The sequence below is a fragment of the Bidens hawaiensis genome, unplaced genomic scaffold, assembly GCF_021521415.1.
Source record: "Bidens hawaiensis isolate Kalapana, Puna unplaced genomic scaffold, B.hawaiensis_p1.1 tig00050645_1, whole genome shotgun sequence".
NCBI classification, from domain to species: Eukaryota; Viridiplantae; Streptophyta; class Magnoliopsida; order Asterales; family Asteraceae; genus Bidens; species Bidens hawaiensis.
In genome coordinates this window covers 6,200-27,905 of record NW_027499075.1, presented here as the reverse complement: position 1 = coordinate 27,905, position 21,706 = coordinate 6,200, and the positions used below count along the sequence as shown (strand labels likewise).

The following is a 21,706-nucleotide window of genomic DNA, read 5'->3' as shown; positions in this document are numbered from 1 at the left end:
CTATTATTTTTGTTGGATATTGTGGACCGGTTCAGGTAAGTCAACGCGGCCGACCGAGTTATTACCCGAGAGAAATACACCTTGGGTAACGAGCATAAAATCTGCTTAAGTTAGTTAACCGGTATTGACTAATAATTATAACAAGATGGTGTTATTTATGGACTTGGATAGAGATGGGCTTGAGCGCCCGGTTAGGATTAACTAGTTTATTATAACTAGTTAACCTAAGGAGATTTTGAAATCACAAGAGTTTTAACAAAACCTTAGCCAGCAAGTTCTCTCTCAAGTCACCCACTCCACCAACGTCAGCCACTGCCCGCCAGTGAATAGCTGCTGCCGCTGCTGTCCAGCCATTGCAACTCACCACCGCCGCTGCTGTTGCCTCATGCACCGCCACCGTTGGTTTTCATCTTGCTTGGTCACCTGCGTAGATTGTTAACCCTTGGTGTCTCGACCAGTTATTCATTAACTGAGGTAAAATTAAATATTGTTGGTTTGTGATTCATATTTAATTTGCTTTTGATTTGCACTCGTATTGTTTGTAGCCAGATCCTGTGAGGATCCACTAAAGTGATGATTTCGAGATTTGAACTGATACAACCTCACAAGGCCTAGCTAAAATCCTTCATTGTCAGAATCCACAAAAAGTGACGCAAGTGAGAATTTAATATGCATCTCCACTAAAGAAGCTAAACTTTTCTATCATTATGCCACAAGTGATGGATTGTTATTGCAGTGTGCCAAATTTCTTATATTAAAAAAATCAGTTATTTTAAAATATTTATATAATTTTTTCTAATTTATGTTAGCTATATAATTATCTAATATATATATAAATGTAAAGTTTGGTGCCGCTAAGTCGTCATTGGGCCATTTGGCTGCACCTTAGTTGTCCATAGTAATTCCACCATTTGGTCCAGTCAATTTTTATATTTTCCCTTTTGTAGAGCTTTGGTAGCATAACGAACATAGCCAAAACCAACCGAATTCGTATCTAGTTATCGTCTCAATGCAAGGGACTGACAACGCTTGGGTTTTACCACCACCCGGGTTTACCGACCAAACAAACATTGTTTTAAATAATTTATTTTTTTATATGTTAATTTGATGAATATGGTGTAACGCTAAGGTTTTACCAATGATGTCGATACCATAACTAACGTAAACGATACCGACTTAATTCCCATCGACTTACCGATGTAATGCTCGGCCTTTACCAACGCTCGGGTTTTACTAGCACCTAGTTTCAATATTAAGGTTTTACCAACTGCCCCGGCGCAAAGCGTCGGGTACAATACTAGTTATATAACATAACTACGTTTTATCCCCCGTACTACGGGGGTTGATTTATGTTTTAATATTTATTTTTTGGATTTTATATTTATTTATTTTAAGAAAGTTAATAATATACTTAGGCTATGTTTGGGATTCCTTATTTGCACATTCTTTTGACTTATATAAGTTGTTTTTGATAAGTTACTCTTCCAAACTTATCAAAACCTCCTTTTTCATTCTTTAAAAACTTAAAAAAGTCACATTACCCAATGCCTTTTTAACTTATAAAAGTTAATAAGTTACAAGAAGAAAAAAATAAGGAATCCCAAGCACCCCATTAGGGTTTGATGATGAAAATGTTTCACAAATAAATGATATGTTATAACCCGTTTAAAAGCTATCTGGATTTGGTGACCCATGACCCGTTTATTTTTTTACTATAAAATTGTTTATTAATTATAAATAATATCTTTTTTTAATCGGATATTAATTTTTAGTATATCTCTATTTTATAGGATTTTCACGTCAAATAATTTTAACTTATAAAAGTTAATAAGTTACAAGAAGAAAAAAAATAAGGAATCCCAAACACCCCATTAGGGTTTGATGATAAAATGGTTTAACAAATAACTGATATATTATAACCCAATTAAGAGCTATCTGGATTTGGTGACCCATGACCCACTTATTTTTTTACTATAAAATTGTTTCTTAATTATAAATAATATCTTTTTTTTAAATTAGATATTAATTTTTATTATGTCCCTATTTTATAGGATTTTCACATCAAATATTTGGTAAGATTAATTTTTAATTTAATGAGATATTATAACCCGTTTAAAAGCTATCTGGGTTTGGTACGGGGGTTGTTTTACATTATTCGTTTTTAATATTTATATATGTATATTTGGATTTTAATTTTATTTATTGTATGAAAGTTAATAATTAATATACTTGAGATTTGATGATAAAATGGTTTCACAAATAAATGATATGTTATAATCCGGTTCAAAAGCTATCTGGTTTTGGTGATACCCATTACCCGTTTATTTTCTTTATTATAAAATTGTTTCTTAATTATAAATAATATATTTTTTTAATAAAATAGGATATTAATTTTTAGTATATCCCTATTTTATAGGATTTTCATATAAAATATTTTATGAGATTAATTTTTAATACAATGAGATGTTATAACCCATTTAAGAGCTATCTGAGTTTCGTGAGACATTTACCCGTGAATTCAGGTCAAATTCGTGAGAAACCTTCGTTTACAAATAAAGCAATATGATGACTTGAGAGAATGGTTGTTTTATATTTTTCGTTTTTTAATATTTAGTTTTTGGATTTTAATTTTCTTTATTGTAAAAAAGTTAATAATATACTTAGGGTTTGATGATGAAAGGGTTTCATAAATAAATTATATGTTATAACTCGTTTAAAAGCTATCTGGATTTTGTGACCCATGACCCGCTTATGTTTTTTTACTATAAAATTGTTTATTAATTATAAATAATATCTTTTTCTATTTAAATTGGATATTAAATTTTAGTATATCCCTATTTTATAGGATTTTCATATCAAATAATTGGTAAGATTAATTTTTAATTTAATGAGATGTTATAACCCGTTTAAGAGCTATCTAGTTTTGGTAATACCCATACCCATGAATTTGGGTTAAGTCAATGAGAGACCTCTATTTAAAAATCAATTAATCTGGTGGCTTCAATAAAAGGGGGGAGCGACCACATCGCGACACGTAGGATTTTAAGGGTTTTGTTTATGTATATTATAGATATATATTAAACCATTAACTATAACTAAAAAACCATGTGTAATAGAAAAATACTTCTTGATGAACTTTTGTTTTTAGTTATATTTTACGGTTACTATTATTTTTGTTGGATATTGTGGACCGGTTCAGGTAAGTGATGATTTCTCGTTTTATTTATTCCGTTGCGTTGATAATAATTAATGTGATTAATAATTTTGAAACTTTTATTAAAACCGGGTTTAATTGTTAAACCGTTGACTGATCATTGCTAGAACCAAACAATTATCATTTATATTTTTATCCGACCTGTTTTGACCGACCCATATATTACCCCCGCACTTAATATTCATGTATTCGTCCGTGACAAAAGGGTCATAAAAATGAAGTCTTTTGGTTGGTAATAAACAAAGGTGTGTTTGGGTGCATGTAGAATTAAACTTTGTTTGATGTTCATAATTATGTCAAAATCAACTCTCTTTTTTTTCATGACAAATTTCTTTTAAACTTTGTCGTCTGTTGAACTTGAATCCAACTATGACCTTTGATGATAGAAAGTTTTTAGAAAAAAAAACATATATAAAAATTAATAAAGAATATAATCAACTTATATTCTACACGGTACACTAATTAATTTACAAATATTGAAATATCAAAAATTTTGTGGGTTCGACTCTATCTATATGTCGTTTTTCTTCCCACACCTTACTTGGATGGCAAGTTTTTTGACTTTTTCTTGAACACAAGAAGCATCACCGGTCGGTTCACCCAAAATTGCCCTATCGATTGGTACTCTGCAACTATTCTTCCCCAAGCAAGCCTGCATTTAGAACCGGTTCTATATGTTAAGAACTATGAGAATTGTATATAAAAAATAATCAGAATTTTGAATATAGTGATGTGGGTCTTGTTTTACCTTTTCAACAACTTTCTTGGCATTGAAGGCTTGACATGTTCCTTGCATATAACTACCACATGATCCCCAAGGATTACCAAAGCCCACAAATTGGATTTCCATGATGAATTTATCAGGGTCACAAGTAAGTTGAGCTGAAGGCTTAGCCTTTTCAGCCGACGGGGGCTTAAGAACACCGTTGTCTATCTTCCATGAGTCGAGATTAGGTGGATAGTCTTCAAGCATAAAGCTACAAATGATATCCCGATTCACGGTGTTGATCACAATACTGTCTATTGTTCCACTACTCTCCTCATACACAACCAAAAGGTTATTCTTTGGTTTCAAATATGATCTTGGGACGTGATACCTAAAACGACAATGCACATAAAGCGTTAAAACTGTAGTAATTTAGTTAATCTTATTTGATCCAGCATTTAACTAGTTATAATGCTTACTCGGTTTGAGAAGGCGCTCCTAGTGGCGAGCGATAATTGTCCCAATAACGACCAATGTTATAACCGTTGATCCAAATTACTCCTTTGCCCATTCTCTCCATCTTGATCGCTACTGGATTGTTTCCTTCTGGGGCTTGAAAACGCGTCTAGAACAAGAAATTTCATTCAACTCGTGTTAAGCTAATTTGTTGAAATTCACCTCTACAAACAAAGAAACCTTACTAAAGAAGGGGAATCCTTATATTTTATACCTTATACCATGTAATAGGTGTTCCTGGTCCGCTAGCCGGGGCCCATTTAACTTTCTTCGATCCGTCTTCGGTAAATAACCGGTGAGCTTCTCCCTCAACGGCAACCTTAATATATGACAAGTTTAGCACATACTATGTATGTATACCATTTCCTTTGTATTTTAACTTGTATAACATATATAAAAAGCATGTGTACATGTGTAGCATATACATACCCTATGTCCCCATTGGTTAAGGGTGATATCAAGAGTCCCCGTACTCATACCCTGTAGTATAACGGCTCGAATACCCGCAAACCTCTTCTCCATATACGCTCCACTGTTCTTCACTCGAGAAAAACCGACGAAGAAAAATGTTAAAAAAGTGCATGTCACAGGATCGATACATTATCGATCAATGTACTAGCAATATCATGTTATGATCAATATTATGAATTTACCGGTAGTCCAACTGTCATTGCCAAGATCGATATGTGATTGATTCCGACCTTTAGACTCACGGGCTTGGAGAATGTAAATGATTTTTCTATAAAACTCCCATGTCCAAACCCTAAATAATTTTGCATGGTTGTTAATAATTATTTTTAAAAGTTATGGTAGGGTTGCGGTCTTGTGGATATATATATATATATATATATATATATATATAGAGAGAGAGAGAGAGAGAGAGAGAGGTATATAGATCACCTCACCTATATATTGTCCGTTCACAAATGCTAACAAAGCATCTCCAAGACTCTGAATTCGAATAACTGGCAAGATATCAGGTCGCATAGGTAGATCATCTTTATCAAGATTTAAGCTCGTACTATACCACATATAATCTGTGGTGTCTTTAGTCATGCCTGTGAGTTCTAATGGTGATTTACTTTGAATTGATAAGTCGTTATATGTTGGAATAGATTCTCTATAGCTTTCCCATTTGAAGTTGTTGGCTCTTTTTGAAGGGACAAAGGTTCTTGAGTTATGTTGTGATGTGATCTGTTCTTGTTTCATATATCAAAGTTAGTTTCACTATTAGATGCTTTAATTCTTTACGAATGGTGACTACAACGATAAAAACTCACAAGTTCCGTGTTAAACATGGTATTTTTGCAATTGGGAAGGATGGTGACAGATCGTCGAGAAAGGAAATATTGTTTTCCCCTAAAATCAACGGTCCGGTGAACTTTTTTGTGCCGGTTGCTCAAGAAAGCTGCACAAAGCTTGTTTTCAGGTTTCTCATAAGTCACGATCTACAAAACAAGAAATTAACAATTAAGCTCATTTTTAAAATTGATGATCATTTGCTTTTTAGTGTTTTAGTTAAAGCATCTGAAGTGCAGATGTAACATTGAACGTTAGAGTTTTTGTGGACTGCCACATCATCCGGTTAACCAGTCCACAAAGATTAAGTATATATGGAAGATGATGCTACAAAAATTGCTTACTTGGACAAATTTGTTAATATCTTGTACTTTACGAGTACCCGTAAGAAAGAGATTCTTTGTCAATTTCAAAGTCTTGTGAAGTTCTCTAAGATGACTCCATTTAGGTTCTCTTATCAACCCTAACATAAAAACAAAATTTATCTACACATAAATAATATCAATATAAAGACATAAATAAATAGTATTAATATCGGACAATAACAATTAATTTTTAATCTTTGATATCTTTATAGAATCAAATTATATAGTTTCATTTATATTAATTGTAACAATCTCTTTAGTATGTTCAAATTTTAAACTATAAAGTCATAAACAACCCGTGTTACGAAGTTGAAAATGCTCACCAAATTCGTCAATGGGAGCTTCATCGTAGTAGCGAGTGGTCACAAATGACGAGCTAGTTCTTCCAAAGTTGGTTCCTCCATGATACTAAAACGTTCACAAGGCTAATAAAGTTATGATAGATATTTAATTTTGTTTAGAATAACAAGTGACTCTGTGACTTTGATTCTAATTACCATGTAGTAATTAGTCATGCTTCCATTATTTATAAAGAACCGAGCAACTGAGAATGCGATATCTTCTGCTGCTCTTTGAGATGGTGGATCACCAAAAACCCGGTATCTGTAAACCCAACAAAAACATAAATTACAATATGCACCCTAAAAATTGGCATAAGAATTTGTTAATTGAAGAACATATATTATAAACTTACTGGGCTGTCCAGTTTTCAGTCCATAAAGATGGCTTGTCCGAGCCATTTGGGCCGACAAAGGTATCTGCACAATGCCTTCCATTGCATGTACTTATCTAGGCCCAATAATAAAATTGTAATCCAATCAGAGAATGCGAACGTTTCAAAGTAACCAATTAAGGGAAAATAAAAAAAAATGTTTATTTTGATCAAATTTGTAAAAGCAATTTATTATGATTATGTAGAAGGTGAAATGGTTACATTTAAAGAAAACAAATCATTTTTCAAAATTAATTGGGTAGCCAACATGATCATGCCATTTTTTCTTTTAGCTAAAAAAAGCTGCATTTTCGGTTTAGGTTGATGATTGTCACCCAATTGGTTGCTCGGTTGCACCACTTTTCTTTTGTCTTTATACGTCAAAACCAAAATCAATTTTAACGTTAAAACCACATTATTTTCACCATCTAACATCTTCACCAAAACTAAGCCATTTTGTGTCTACGGCTGAGGCATTGTCACTTAATTAACTTGTTAAGAGCACTGTTTTCTGATTTTTAATGCAAAAGCATGTAAATGTTGGTTTTAAGGTCAAAACTATTGAATTAAGAGAATATTGAAATATCAAATGCAAAGTTATTGTTTTCATTTACATGTATACCGGGTATAAATATACAAACAATGATAATCAACCTAATGGTATGCAGCTATTCTATAGTTAAAATATTCTCACAATCATACTATAATAAGAAGATTTGAATATATTCTCACAATCATACTATAATGAGATGATTTGAATGAGGGGGGAAATATTCAAATTGGTTTGACTCAAGGAAAGTTATGTATCATCTTTAATATGGTCCCACAAGATGGACGGTCGTGAGACAAGTCCAATCTTGTTTATGAGATATTGGAATCTTGGTCGTAACAGCGGCTTGGTGAGGGCATCAGCCAGTTGGTCATCGCCGGCTACGTGTATAACTCGTATGGACTGATCGTGAACCTTTTCACGGACAAAATGGAAGTCAAGTGCTAAGTGTTTCATACGGGAGTGAAAGATGGGATTAACCGAGTATTGTGTAGCACTGAGATTATCACAAAAAATGGTTGGGATAGATGTTGATTTAAACCCAAGTTCTTGTAGTAATGATTTGAGCCATATGACTTCAGTGGTGGTTGATGCAACTGCACGAAACTCAGCTTCGGTGGATGACCGAGCAAGGGTGTGTTGCCGTTTGGAACTCCATGAAATGGGATTTGAACCAAGATATACTATGTAACCGCTAGTGCTTCAATAATTATTTTTGTCGCCTGCCCAATCGACATCTGTGAACGCATGGAGCTGTAAGGGAGATGCATGGCGCATCAGAAGACCTGTGTGGATCGTCCCGTGTAGGTAACGAAGGACTCGTTTAAGAGCAATCCAATGTAGAGATGTAGGAGCGTGCATAAACTGAGACACTTTGTTAACTGTAAAAGCGACATCCGGTCTGGTGAGAGATAAATATTGTAAGGCTCCAATAATAGCTCGATAATCAGTTGGAGAAGATATAACCGCTCCACCATGTAGCGTAAGATGGTTAGAGCAACTAATTGGTGTAGAAACCGGTTTGCAATCACTAATATTGGCACGGTGTAATAGATCAAGAATGCATTTGGTTTGGATAAGAGAAGACCGTTGGGGTGGGGAATAACATCGACACCGAGGAAGTATGAGAGATTGCCAAGATCTTTTAGGGAGAACTTGGCGGCAAGAGACGAGATGAAGTTATCAATGATAGGAGGAGATGGTCCGGTGACAATGATGTCATCAACATACACAAGAACATAGATTGGGGGGGGGGGGGGGGCGCTGATGTGTGAACAAAGAGGGAAGAGTCAGAAATCGTAGGCAAGAAGTTTAGAGATTGAAGATAAGTTTTGAGTTCTTCGTACCAAGCTTGTGATACTTGTCGAAGGCTGTAAATGGCTTTACTCAGTTTGCAAACGTGAGTTGGGAAGGATGGGTGGATGAAACCCGGGGGTTGTGCCATGTAAACATCTTCGGTCAAGGTGCCTTGAAGAAAGGCGTTATTTATGTCGAGTTGACGAAGGTTCCAATTATGGGAAACGGCAAGAGAAAGAATGAGTCGTAAGGTGGCGGGCTTTTCGACGGGACTAAAAGTTTCGGCATAATCGATACCGGGCCGTTGGTGGAAACCTTTGGCAACAAGTTGGGCCTTTAGATGATCTATTTGTCCATCAGATTTGTACTTGGTACGAAAAACCCATTTACACCCAACAAGATTAGAGGCAGACTCGGACGGAACTAGACACCATGTATGGTTCTTTTGAAGTGCCTCGAATTCCTCGGTCATGGCTTTTCGCCAAGAAGGGTGTTTGAGGGCTTGAGTTATAGTGGTTGGATCATTGATTGGGCAGGTAGTGGCGGTGTAGAGGTGAAATTCGGGGTTGTGATAGCGAGGGTTGGGCTTACGGGTTCGTGGTTGCGGTGGAGAGTTGGGAATAGGAGTGGACGCAATAGATGGTGGCATTGAGGTATTGGATTGTGGGGACGGTTGGTGCTCATTAGTCATGGAAGTGTTCTGAGGTTTTGAGTGAGTAGGTGAGAATGGTGGGGTGGGTTCATTATTTGTGGTGTGAGGTGAATTAATAAAATTGTTTAGAGGATTTGGATGTAAGGGGTCACTTGGTTCTGTTTGTTGAGTAGGAGGATTACTTGGTGTGGATGAGTGAATAAAAGGTACCCAAGCGGTAAGATTGGGTGGTTGGGAAGTTGTCTGGTTAGTGAGGGTTGGAAAGGGAAATTCATGTTCAATAAAAGTTACATGTCTAGAGATATATATTTTATTTGTGAGTGTTTCGAGAGCATAGTATGCACTTTGGGTGGATGAGTACCCAACAAAGATGCAAGGTTTGGAACGAGAGTGTAGTTTGTGTGGAGAATAGGGGCTAAGCCAAGGGTAACAAAGACACCCAAAGCTTGGAAGCTTATTGTAGTTTGGTTCTTTGTTAAAGAGTCGGTGGCAGGGAGAAACATTTTAAAGGGTGGGTGTCGGGAGTCTATTTATTAAGTGGCGGTGGTAATAGCAAAGGCCGATATGTAGTAGGTAATTTGGCATGTGTGAGGAGAGATAGCCCGGTTTCAACAATGTGTCTATGTCACCGTTTGGCGAATCCATTGTGTTCGGGTGTGTGAGGGGGAGATGTGAGGTGAGATATGCCTTTTGATTGGAGATGAGAAGTGAGTTTTATGTATTATCCTCCATTGTCAGAAAAGAGTTGTTTGATTGTAGTTTGAAAATAGTTCTCGACCAAGTTTTGAAAGCGAATGAAAGTAGAGAGAGAATCCGATTTATTTTTGAGTGGGTATAACCATATATATTTAGTGTAGTGGTCAACATAAATAATATAATATTTGTACCCATCAAAGGATGTAACAGGTGAGGACCAAACATTGGAAAAAATTAATTGTAAAGGTGCGTTTGCAGATAAACTGTTGGGCTATATTTTGTGGTTTATGCTTGGTATTGTTAAACTTAGATTGGGCTTAGTTGGGCATTTATGTGTTAATCGAAATCTATTGATTTCGGTGGGCTTTACTTTGTTTTGGGCCTAGGTTGGTAGTTTATATATAGATGTCTTTGTATAGCGTTTAATGTGGAACTTGTGTTTTGGCGTCTAGAGGTTGTTCATTCACGTGTGATTTTGGCCGTCTAAGGGTTATCATATACGAGTATTATACTGTTAGTGCTTAAGCACCCGGCGTTCATATTAACGTGCGTTTTGAAGCCATTTGTGTATTTTACGTGTTTGTGTTTGTTAGTGTTCTTGAATCATCTAGCATTGGATTTTCGCACCAATACCTAGATTGTTGATATCATATTTGTAGTGATCCAGTTTCGAGACTTACAATTGGTATCACAGCCTTAGACCTATTCAGGCTCGTTATTGTGATATCAAGGATTCAAGATTTTGATCTTTGGTGGTTGTGTTTGATTTTCCGGTGATACTCTCGTCGGAGAAGGAAAGAGTTTCTTTTTGAGTTGAAGATTGACCTAATCTTGGTTAAAATTCAAATCCTAGAGATTTCAAGATTTAATTTGTTACCAAAATTATCTGGTCAAAGCATCTTTGGGTTTCCTGGAAGTTCTCGGACAATTTTCATTGTTTTCGGTCATCACTTGGTTGTTCTCGGTGAAATTTGTTGGTTCTCGGCCAAAAACTTGTTCTCGGCCACAATCAGTTCTCGGTTACACTCAGTTCTCGGCCAAAACTTGTTCTCGACCACAATCGGTTCTCGGTTACACTCAGTTCTCGGCAAAAAAAAAAATTGTTCTCGGCTATTACCAGTTTTCGGCTAAGGCAGTTTTTGGTTGACTTTGGGTTTTCGGTCAATGACTGTTCAAGGTTTTCGCTTAAATTTCAACGTTCTCGGCTAGTTTTGCTTGTTCTCGGTCAAGTTTCAAGTGCTCTCGGTTACTTTTCAAGGTTCTCGGCCTCTTGAAAACATTGGGCTCACCTAGTTGGGCTTTGGATTTTGTTCAAGTGGGCTTCTAATTCGTTGTAAGTTCATGGCCTTCACCACCACCAAATCCTCTGAGGTAAGTTTTCAACCATGTTCTCTAGATTGTGTTGATAAAATCAACTTATATAAACTCCACAATGATAACTTGATCAGAGACATTAAAAGAGTAAAATCAGAAAACTTTAAACTTAAGAAAAATGAAAAATCCTTCTTAGATAAAATAGAAGCAAATAAAAGGGATCTCTCTAAGCTTAAATCTGAATTCAGCATAAAGTGTTGTCACCACCTAGATGTCAAGCAGGAAATTGCTAAATTAACTGCTAAACTGGAAGCCTCCAAATTGGAAATTTTGAACTTAAATGCTAAATTTGAAAGAGCTGAACTTGATTTTAAAAAATTCGAGGGTTCTAGTAAAGTAGTTAATTCAATGATTGATAATCAATTATGGTGGAAGGAGAAGGAAGGTGAGGGATTAGGATACAGCCAGGTACCTTCATCTTACAATGATAACTATGTTCAACTTCCTGTCACCAAAGAACAGGATGAAAAGGTACAGGGCATGAAGTACGGTAAACAAGATAAGACTGACAAGTCTTATCCTGTGAATACAAGTGTATCCACTTCAGGAGTGAACGATTCTAATGTGTTTACTTCATGTGCAGATGAAGTGATAATTGAGGATTGGACTGATGAGGATGATGACTCACCTATTAATTCTCATGATTCTTTGAATTTGCCTGTTTTGAATACTATTGCTACTAAAACTTGTGCAGGCTCTGTTTTAAAAAGCAAAGACAATTGTGTGGCTGATATTTCTAAAACTTCTAAAAGCAGTAATCTGCTTTCAAATTAACTTGATAAAAATAAGAATTTGCATAAATATCTATCACCCAAGTTTGTTAAAGAAGGAAGTTCATGCTCTCACAATTGTGAGAAATCCAGTGCTAAATCCAAAGGGAGACAAACAAGCTCACACAACAGAGCAAGATCGGGAATCGGCCACAACGATTTTTTCGTTAAAAGGCAAACCTGTTTCAACTGTGGCATTCCCGGTCACACTGCTAGAAATTGTTCACGTCTCCCATATGTTCCATATAACAGACGCTATTAGAGGACCATGCCTCAAAATACCTACAAGAACTTTAACTCATATAAAACGAGGTATTATAAGGCAAGACCCTCTGATGGTGATTGGAGGAGAGACAAGGCTTATAGGTCAAATTATCATCAGACCAAGCCTATTACGGTTCAAAAGCGAAACGAAAACTCTGTTTCGGCTCCGAGACCAAACTGGGCCTCAGAATCGAAATCGGTTAGAAAGTCAAAGTCAAATGTGCATTATGTCCGCAAACCGAAGACAAAGCCAATTGTCTGTTCAAAAAATAAAGTTTTAAAACCCAAATACAGATGGTTACCTAAATCTATGGTGAACAAGTCATCAAAGTCTTCCAGTTCGATTTTTGATAATCGGGAAGACATGTCATGGCAACCCGTGACACGGTTGAACAAGTCAGGTTTACCTAGAACGACTATGGACTGGGTACCTAAGACTAACTAATCTCGCACATCGTGCAGGAACAGCTATGGAGGAATATCATCAGACCATGGTATGTTGATAGTGGTTGTTCCAGGCACATGACAGGAGATGTCTCTCAACTACATGACATTCAAATTTTTAATGGAGGGTATGTTTCCTTAGCGGGAGGAGAGAAGGGTACTTTGATTGGGTGATCGACTCATCTCATGACAATGCATGAAACAAAATACGGTGTCCACATCCACTATTGAGGCGAGTATGATGTTGCTTCTGCCTGCTGTTCAAATGTCATCTGGATGCAACATCAATTGCTAGATCATGGTTTGAGATTTCTTTACTTCTATTTTCTGTGAAAATGATGCTGCCATTGTCATTGTTAAAAACCGGTTCAGCATTCTAAAACCAAGCACATCGATATCAAAATTCATTTGATTCATGACTGTTATGACCTGAAGCTAATTCATCTTGAACAGGTCCACACTGATAATAATGTGGCAGACCTATTTACGAAGCCGGTCGGAACAGCCAGATTCAATGTGCTTGTAGGGTTTCTTAAGATGCTGCGTTTTGAATACTGAGTATTTTTGAGGTTTAAATTGTGTAGATAAATTTTTTTTGTCATAATTTCTGTACAAATTTAGGGGGAGAAAAAGAAAAATACAAAAAGAGTGTGTGTGTGTGCTTAATAAAAAAAACAACATAAAAAATAAAAATTCATTTGAATGTTTTGTTCTCTTGCTTAAAATCATGCCGGTTACTCAAGTTCAGTGGATATATTTCATATGTTTAGTCTTGTCATCAATTTTTGACTCACGGGATAGCCATTAACCTTAGGACTGAAAGTGACCGGGGCAACTGAACATACATATAAAAAAATTATTTTTTTGGTTTAACTATCGGTTTAAGTTCTTTCACTGAAAATTATGCCGGCCACCTAAAGTTTGAAGGACACATTTTATTATGTGTTTGGTCCTATTGTCTACCTGTAGACACATAGGATAGGGTGAACTGAAGGCAGCTGGGGTGATTGGATTTAAATCGTCTTCGGAATATCATCTGGGAAGTCATATTATTATTCAGCTAAAAGCTTTTCAGATAGCTTAAAGTATTTTCAAATGAAAATTGATTCAACCTTTGAGAAATGATAGATAAATTGATTTTGAGTGCCTAACGTGTGAAGTTATTAGGCTAAAAAGGCTTTTGATTAGTTATTAATGTGTGTGGAAGCTTTTCATGATAATTAAAAGTTTGAAGTGATATAAACTATTGTGGAGAGTCATTTTGAAGATATTTGCATGTCCCTAGATACATCTCTCCGAATGATAGGCAGAAAAACAATTACCCAGTCATACACGAGCCCGTTAGTATCTTGATCGCCAAAAAGATTATATTTCATATTAAAAAAAAATTGATTTATCATTAAAATTGTTTTCTAAAAGCTTAAAGGGGTCTCAGGGAACTACAGGGGTGGGGCATTCAAGTAAGTCCTAAACACCGTGAATGTAAGGCTTGTAAGTCCGGATGGCATGTAAGTCCAACGTTCAATCTTAAAGCTTAAAATCATTTTGTATAGAGAAAAGTATTTTGATCAAGTACTAGGGGGTTGGAGTCAAATTGAGGTGATCTGGGGAAAGCCAAATACGCCTTGAGAATAGATAAGGGGCATCAGAGGTCCATAAGTGATGTCCATGTAAGTCTTATGCCTAATCGAATCTAATCATATCACTATCGCAATGAAAATCATGAAAAATTACCTGCTATCAACATTTTCACTATGTCACAATAATGCTGAAAATGAATCATTGTGGAAGTACCTTAATCAATATGATTTCATGTTCGGATCTTTTCATAAAAAGGTGGTTCGTTTTTAAATAGCTGAAATTTGATCCCAATATTCGTTGATTTTCTAAAGACCGGATAGGTAAATTTTGTTTTAGTTTAGTTTTATTTTATTTTTATTCTCATTTATTTTGATTTATTTTATTGTTACCTCATGTTTACTCGTGTCGAAACAAATGTCTTGAGAAATCGTTTTCAAATGAATCTGGATTGTTTTTTAGATCATGAAATTTGACGGTTGCAAACAATGTCGTGGGCCATTCAGTTGGGCCAAATGTGTCCATAATATTTGTGTTATTGTTCGAGTCATCTTTTGGTCCAAGTTGTTTGTGTTAATGGTGTTCTCGGCCCATCCTGGTTCTCGGCCTAGATGGGTATCTCAGAAGTTCAAAAGGTTTTGTTTGCAGATTTGATTAAGTTTGGAAGGGAGTCAAAGTGGTTTATCATGGTCCTTCATCCATTGGTCATGTTTGGAAGATTTGCTGAGATTGAGGCAGATGTTGATGCTGTTGGTGCAGCTGTAGCTGAGGAACGTGTGATTCCTGCTCAAAGGTACAAAAGTCAGTACCTACTGCTGAACAAGTTAAAGAGTTCGAAGCGTTCAAGAAAAAGCTCCAGTTGACTGCATTGAAACCTCCTCAATCAGTCATTGCGACACATGTTGAAGATGATATTGACAAAGAGCCAGCCACCGATCTTATTCTACGTAAACGACGAAAGATAGATCCGAGACCAGGCGTACTGGCTAGTGATGTGATACCAACTACTCAACCAACTGTTGCTGAACCCGTCACTATTGAAGCTCAGACAGCTCAAGGCCCATCTCATGCTGCTAAACAAACTCAAGAACAGAGTTTTAAAGATATCCTCAAGCACGACTAAAATCAAGCAATAAACCAAGGGGAAGATTGTTGGGCTATATTTTGTGGTTTATGCTTGGTATTGTTAAACTTAGATTGGGCTTAGTTGGGCATTTATGTGTAAACCGAAATCTATTGATTTCGGTGGACTTTACTTTGTTTTGGGCCTAGGTTGGTAGTCTATATATAGATGTCTTTGTATATCGTTTAATGTGGAACTTGTGTTTTGGCCGTCTAGAGGTTGTTCATTCACGTGTGATTTTGGCCGTCTAAGGGTTATCATAGACGAGTATTGTACTGTTAGTGCTTAAGTACCCGACATTAATATTAACTTGTGTTTTGAAGCCATTTGTGTGTTTTACGTGTTTGTGTTTGTTAGTGTTCTTGAATCATCTAGCGTTGGATTTCTGCACCAATACCTAGATTGTTGATATCATATTTGTAGTGATCCTGATTCGGGACTTACATAAACTAGATTGATAAAATGGTAATTTATGACTCTTGTTATTTGACAAGAGTTACAATTATTTGTGGAATGAGAAATGCAAGAAACATGAGATGATAATAGTTTAAATATATTGTTGATCGGATGACCCAATCTATGATGCCAATGGTTGGAGTCGATCTTGTGCAAGGAGAATAGAGATGGTTAACATGAGGACCGGAGTTCATAAACACCATTACTTTCCGTGTCCTTAAGAATAGGGATTTTGGAACTTCGATCCTTGATAACAAAAGCACAATAAAAAAATTGATTTGATAGTTATTATCGTGAGAAAGTTTAGAAATAGATATGATGTTTCGAGAGATAGAAGGTACACAAAGAACATGTTTTAGTATGAGGGGGGTAGATTGTGTGTGAATAATAAGAGAACCAATATGAGTGATAACAAGGGATGGACCGTCACCAATTACGAGTTCCTCAGTTCCATCATATGGATCATGGAGAGACAAGACGTTAAGGCCATTGGTAACGTGGTGTGATGCTCCGCTGTCAAATAACCAGTTTGTTGAAGCATTGCTTTGAACACCCATCATGTTCACTTATGGAGTTTGCTTCCCTTGCATAGAACGGTGAAAAGATGGTATAGTGGCATTGGGAAACAACTTTTTGAAAACATTGCAAGTAGCAATGGTGTGACCTTTTGTGTGGCACCATTGGCATAGCCCGAGAAAGGGTCGGTTTCCAATAATTTGTTGATTGGGTGCAGGTGTTGGGAGTAAACCAGGGCTGGAGTTTGCTTGGTTGTTGTGATGACCAGTCCATTGTTTGGGGCGAGTTTGGGCTGCAAAGGCCGAAGCCGGTTGGTGTAGTTCGGGTTTGTTGGTGGCGGCTTGGGTGATGGCGAGCTCTTGGTTAATGAGTTTTTCATGCAACTCATTGAAAGTGATTGGGTTGTCACGGGCGTGAACGGATTCAATGGTGGATTTGTAGGGTTCTTGATCAAGCCCGTTAAGGATGGTATCAGTGACATCTTCTTGGTCAATTTTCGTACCAAGAATTAAGAGTTCGTCCAAAATGGTTTTTAAGCCTTGAAGATAGTCGGTAATGGACTGATTTGGGCTTTTGCGACATTGATTCAAGTGGTGTTTGAGTTGTTTGATGTGCCCTCTTGAGGTTGAAGCATAGGTAGCGGCCAAGATTTTCCAAGCTTTAAGAGATGATTCGGCATTGACAACAATAGGTATAATAGGAGAAAGGCTACCAACAAGGGCTCCGAAGAGCAACCGGTCTTGTCGGAACCAAGACGGATAGTCCGCATGGGGCTTAACCGTGCCATCGGTGGCTGTGGTAGGTTTAGGAGGAGGATGCGATTCGTCTATAAACTTATAGAGGTCGAGTCCATGTAGGAGATCCTCAATTTGAGTCTTCCAACCGAGGTAGTTTGTAGAGGTGAGTTTGAGCGAAGTGGGAAAGCTAACAATGGTGAGATTTGTGGAAGTATTGTTAGAGGTGGTATTGATGATGAGAGATTGCTCATTATTATTAGTCATGGTGTTGGATGTGTTGGAAGTGAAGGTTTGATTGGCGAGTGAGTCGGCTGCGAAGGAGGAGGTAGCGGCGGTAGGTAGGTTTCACAGGGAGGAAAAAATCGTGGGATTAGGAGTGCTGTGATACCATATTGAATTAAAAGAATATTGAAATATCAAATGCAAAGTTATTGTTTTCATTTACATGCATACTGGGTATAAATATACAAACAATGATAATTAACCTAATGGTATACAGCTATACATTCTATAGTTAAAATATTCTCACAATCATACTATGAGATGATTTGAATATATTCTCACAATCATACTATAAGATGATTTGAATGAGAGGGAAAATATTCAAATTGGTTTGACTCAAGGAAAGTTATGTATCATCTTTAATAAAAACTATGTCATTTACGATATATAAGTTCACATGGCTTCTTTTGATTGAGTTATAATTTACGTACTCATTTGTAGCAGTCAAATAGTTATATCTTTAAAAAGTTAGTTGAATATTGTCATTTTCAGAAATTTCCCTTGAATGGCATATCTCATAGTCAATCTCAAATTCGACTCAAGAACTTACGACATTTGAAGGAGCATCCTTTTGCTTGCACATTATCCACGGGACACTAGGATACAAAGCCGTCGCCATGTCTGCTGCCCACTTGACATACTGCATGCCTTTTTCTTTGTATGTTTCTTGGACATGATTATACTCGTTTTCAACCTGCAGATCACACCCTAATTAACCGTTTCAATATAAATGTTTAGATTGCACTAGCTTGAAATACCTGTGCCATGATGATAGGACCTCCTTGAGGTGCAAACAACTTCTCCGCCTTCATCATATTTATCATAAACTCGATGTATCTTTTCATATGTTTCTAAAGAAATTGGAAACATTATTTGTTATTTAAAAACCATGAGCAAAAGCCATGATAGTTATACATGCTATGGTCAGTGTTCATAAACCTTTGACACCAGCTTAACCGTTAAAATTCAAGAAAACAGGTTGATTTGATGTTCATTTCGCACTTCAAAACTTGGAAGAGTGTGAGTAAACCACACGAGCCATTGAGATTGAAAAACAATTAAACTTGACCATCTGGTCACTTTGATTTTCCAAAACCAAAATGATCAAGCAGGATATTTTTTTTGTCAAAATATGTTGCACCAAACCTGAACACCCCTTCTTAAACATGTTTTTGAGCGAATACTGACCATGTATGGTTCGTTATATGAGCGGAATACGATGTTGGGGATTTCTCTTAGCCAGAATGGAAGTCCTCTGAAAAATATATACAGTCAAAAACAGGATTTCATACAAAACTAAATTCAACATAAAAGTTTTATCATACCCAAGATTCCATTCTGCTTGAATGAAGGGTCCAAGTCTTAGGACTAAATACATCTTATTTGCAGCAACCAATCTGATGAACTTCACCAAATCATTATTTCCTGTAAAATTATACTACCAAAAGAAAAAAAAAAGAAATAAAATAAGTTTTCAAAAATTAAATTTCACATAAAAGTAACAAAATAAAAAACTAAGTAGAGTGTAACATTTTAGACGTTAAAAAAAATACAAATTAACCTGGCCTTGACGAGGCTCATGCGCATTCCAAAAAACATAAGTTGCAATGGTGTTTAATCCTCCTTCTTTTGCCATTCTTATAATATCTGGCCACATCTAATTCAAAATTACAAACAAATTGTTAAAGTTATATATACATATTAAATAATTGTTATTATAATAAATAATCTACATTGTACCTCGGGAGTGCTTCGAGGATAATGAATGGAACCTGAGAAGATAAGTATCGGGTTCCCACCAACAATAACAGACTTGGCATTGTATGTGACAGGTCCGGGGGTGTATTCGTTGTCGTCCATATTGGAAGAAACAAATATCAATGTGATGGAGATCAAGAGGATCATGAATGCCAACCGGCTTCTCGAATCCATGTTTGGGATAAATTTTATGTTTGTGACGATAAATTTAAATACTTAATCATCGGGCCACGGGGTTTTTAGGAAGAAGAAGAAAAAAATGAGAGATGTTGGCCATAAGATTAAGGTAGAAAACGTGTAAATTGAATAGTTCGTTATTATTTGTAAGATATTTGGTATAAGAGAGACAAATGCGGTTATCACAAGGCTTAAGAGGATCAATTTTGAGTTAGTGGTGGAGGTTTGAGGTTCCTTCCATTTATTTAGAATGAGTTTGCTATATTTATGCAAATTGATTTTCTAGATGAATAATTCCTAAATTTTTTATTTGAGGTTTCCATAAAAAGATTGTAAACTTTATAAGATCTTGATTATCTTTTACCTCTTTACATACTTGTATGAAATTTACCCTACAAGAAGAATATTGCTTACTAGACACTTGCTAAGAACAACACCGTTAGCTTTATCACAGGATGGGGCCTCATATGACCAGCCTTTGACATGAGAGTAAGATCCAATTTTGTCAAAAGGTGATAAGTAAAGATAAGAGAGAGTATAGTGAGAGAGTAGGCCGGTAATATAAGAAGGGTGCTCCAATCTACTTTCAGCAAATACTTACAAAGTTACGATGTATAATAATATATATATAAACGAAAACTCTAAAAATCCTACGTGTCGCGCTCTGGTTGCTTCCTACTTTTTATCGAGCCACTAGATTGTTTTATTTGTAAATGGATGCTTCTTATGCATTTGACCCGAATTCACGGGTATGGGTCTTACCACACCCAGATAACCCTTAAATGGGTTTAACATCTCACTAAATTAAAATTTAATTTCACCAAATATTTTATATGAAAATCCTATAAAATAGGGATATACTAAAAACTAATGGAAAAAATATATTAATTATAATTAAGAAACAATTTTATAGTAACAAAAAATGGGTCATGAGTTTCACCAAACCCAGATAACTTTTAAATTGGGTTATAACGTCTTATTTATTTGTGAAACCCTTTCATAATCAAACCCTAAGTATATTATTAACTTCTTACAATAAATAAAATTAAAATCCAAAAAAATATATAAATATTAGAAATGAATTACGTAAAACAACCCCCCTAATACGGGGGGATAAAACCTATGAAGCCACTAGATTGCCTGATTTCTAAATTGTGAGCAATCATTGATTTTATCCGGTCTGACCCGGGTATGTAACACGGGTCATAACATCTCAAATACCTGTTATATGTTATTTGTGAAAGATCATCCTCTCTCAACTAAACCCTAATCCACCCTCAAATCACCCTCCTTCACTCCACAAACGCTAGCAGCACTTCAGCCTTCCTCTCTTTAGAGTTTTGAAGATTCATCATCAACGATCATTCTAATGAAAAATCAAATGTTTTATCAAACGTTTCAGATTTTATCTATTCACTACCATCAATATCATACCAGAAAAGCAATTCAATTTTGTCCTCTCATGGTGCTCGGTACCCTTCATCCTCTTTGATGGCGGTCTGTGACACACATAGTAAGTTCTTACGAATATTATCTCTGAGATGCCACATTAAAACCTTATATGAAAGATGAAAACCAGTTGAAAAATGTGATTTGTTGCATATTTTGTTTCTAATTGTGTTGTATGGGCAAGGTTTTAAATGGGTAATGTTAACATAAGCAATCCAAATCTATTAGATAATGATTGGATTGGGGTATTCTCCCATTCCAATTTCATGTACATCTGTTGCTATTATTATTATTATTATTATTATTATTATTATTATTATTATTATTTACATTTTGTGTTATCAAACTTTCACCTTTGTATAGAATAAATGTATAAAACCTTTTGATTTTACTGAATGCAGTGCTTCAACGAGTGTGTCACACTCCAACATAAGGCGGAAATGCCGGGGCGTAATCCGATTGCTCACAGTTCGAAGATACTATCATAATTATAAATGACAATATCTAATTAATTATTTTATTCAAATAATACACACAACAATCAAATACAACAAAACCATTCAAATAAATAAGTACAATCTTTTAAATTCAAGTTTGTCTTCAATATAACCCTAAGGTCTTTCTTGGTGTCCATCCTTCAACTCAGGCAACCTGCATATGCTTAGAAAATGGAGTTTTATCAACAAATATGTTGAGTGAGATGATCACCAATTTTGACACAAAAAATAGTTATATAATAAATAAATAATCAATGATAAGTGTTAAATGCGCA

General features: G+C 35.8%; 1 protein-coding gene across 1 annotated transcript; it reads right to left on the bottom strand.

Moving 5' to 3' along the window:
* Positions 1 to 3,716: 3,716 nt before the first annotated feature.
* On the bottom strand, positions 3,717 to 19,697 carry LOC143598653 (beta-galactosidase 14-like). The gene is made up of 17 exons (XM_077076817.1): positions 19,291 to 19,697; positions 19,112 to 19,207; positions 18,876 to 18,988; positions 18,739 to 18,805; positions 18,309 to 18,401; positions 18,101 to 18,244; positions 6,795 to 6,889; positions 6,598 to 6,703; positions 6,424 to 6,508; positions 6,080 to 6,198; positions 5,717 to 5,884; positions 5,342 to 5,630; positions 5,090 to 5,199; positions 4,866 to 4,973; positions 4,651 to 4,755; positions 4,400 to 4,545; positions 3,717 to 4,311 (listed from the first exon to the last, which is right to left on the bottom strand). The coding sequence occupies exons 1-17, from the start codon at positions 19,480 to 19,482 to the stop codon at positions 3,885 to 3,887; spliced, it is 2,463 nt and encodes an 820-aa protein (XP_076932932.1). The 5' UTR covers positions 19,483 to 19,697; the 3' UTR covers positions 3,717 to 3,884.
* Between the last annotated feature and the right edge of the window lie 2,009 nt (positions 19,698 to 21,706).

Coding starts and splice junctions, on each gene's coding strand:
- LOC143598653 (XM_077076817.1), bottom strand. CDS start 19,482: ATGGATTCGAGAAGCCGGTTGGCATTCATGATCCTCTTGATCTCCATC. Junction 18,806..18,875: donor CAAGCAGAATGGAATCTTGG/GTATGATAAAAC, acceptor TATATTTTTCAG/AGGACTTCCATTCTGGCTAA. Junction 18,245..18,308: donor GTCCTATCATCATGGCACAG/GTATTTCAAGCT, acceptor TGTGATCTGCAG/GTTGAAAACGAGTATAATCA.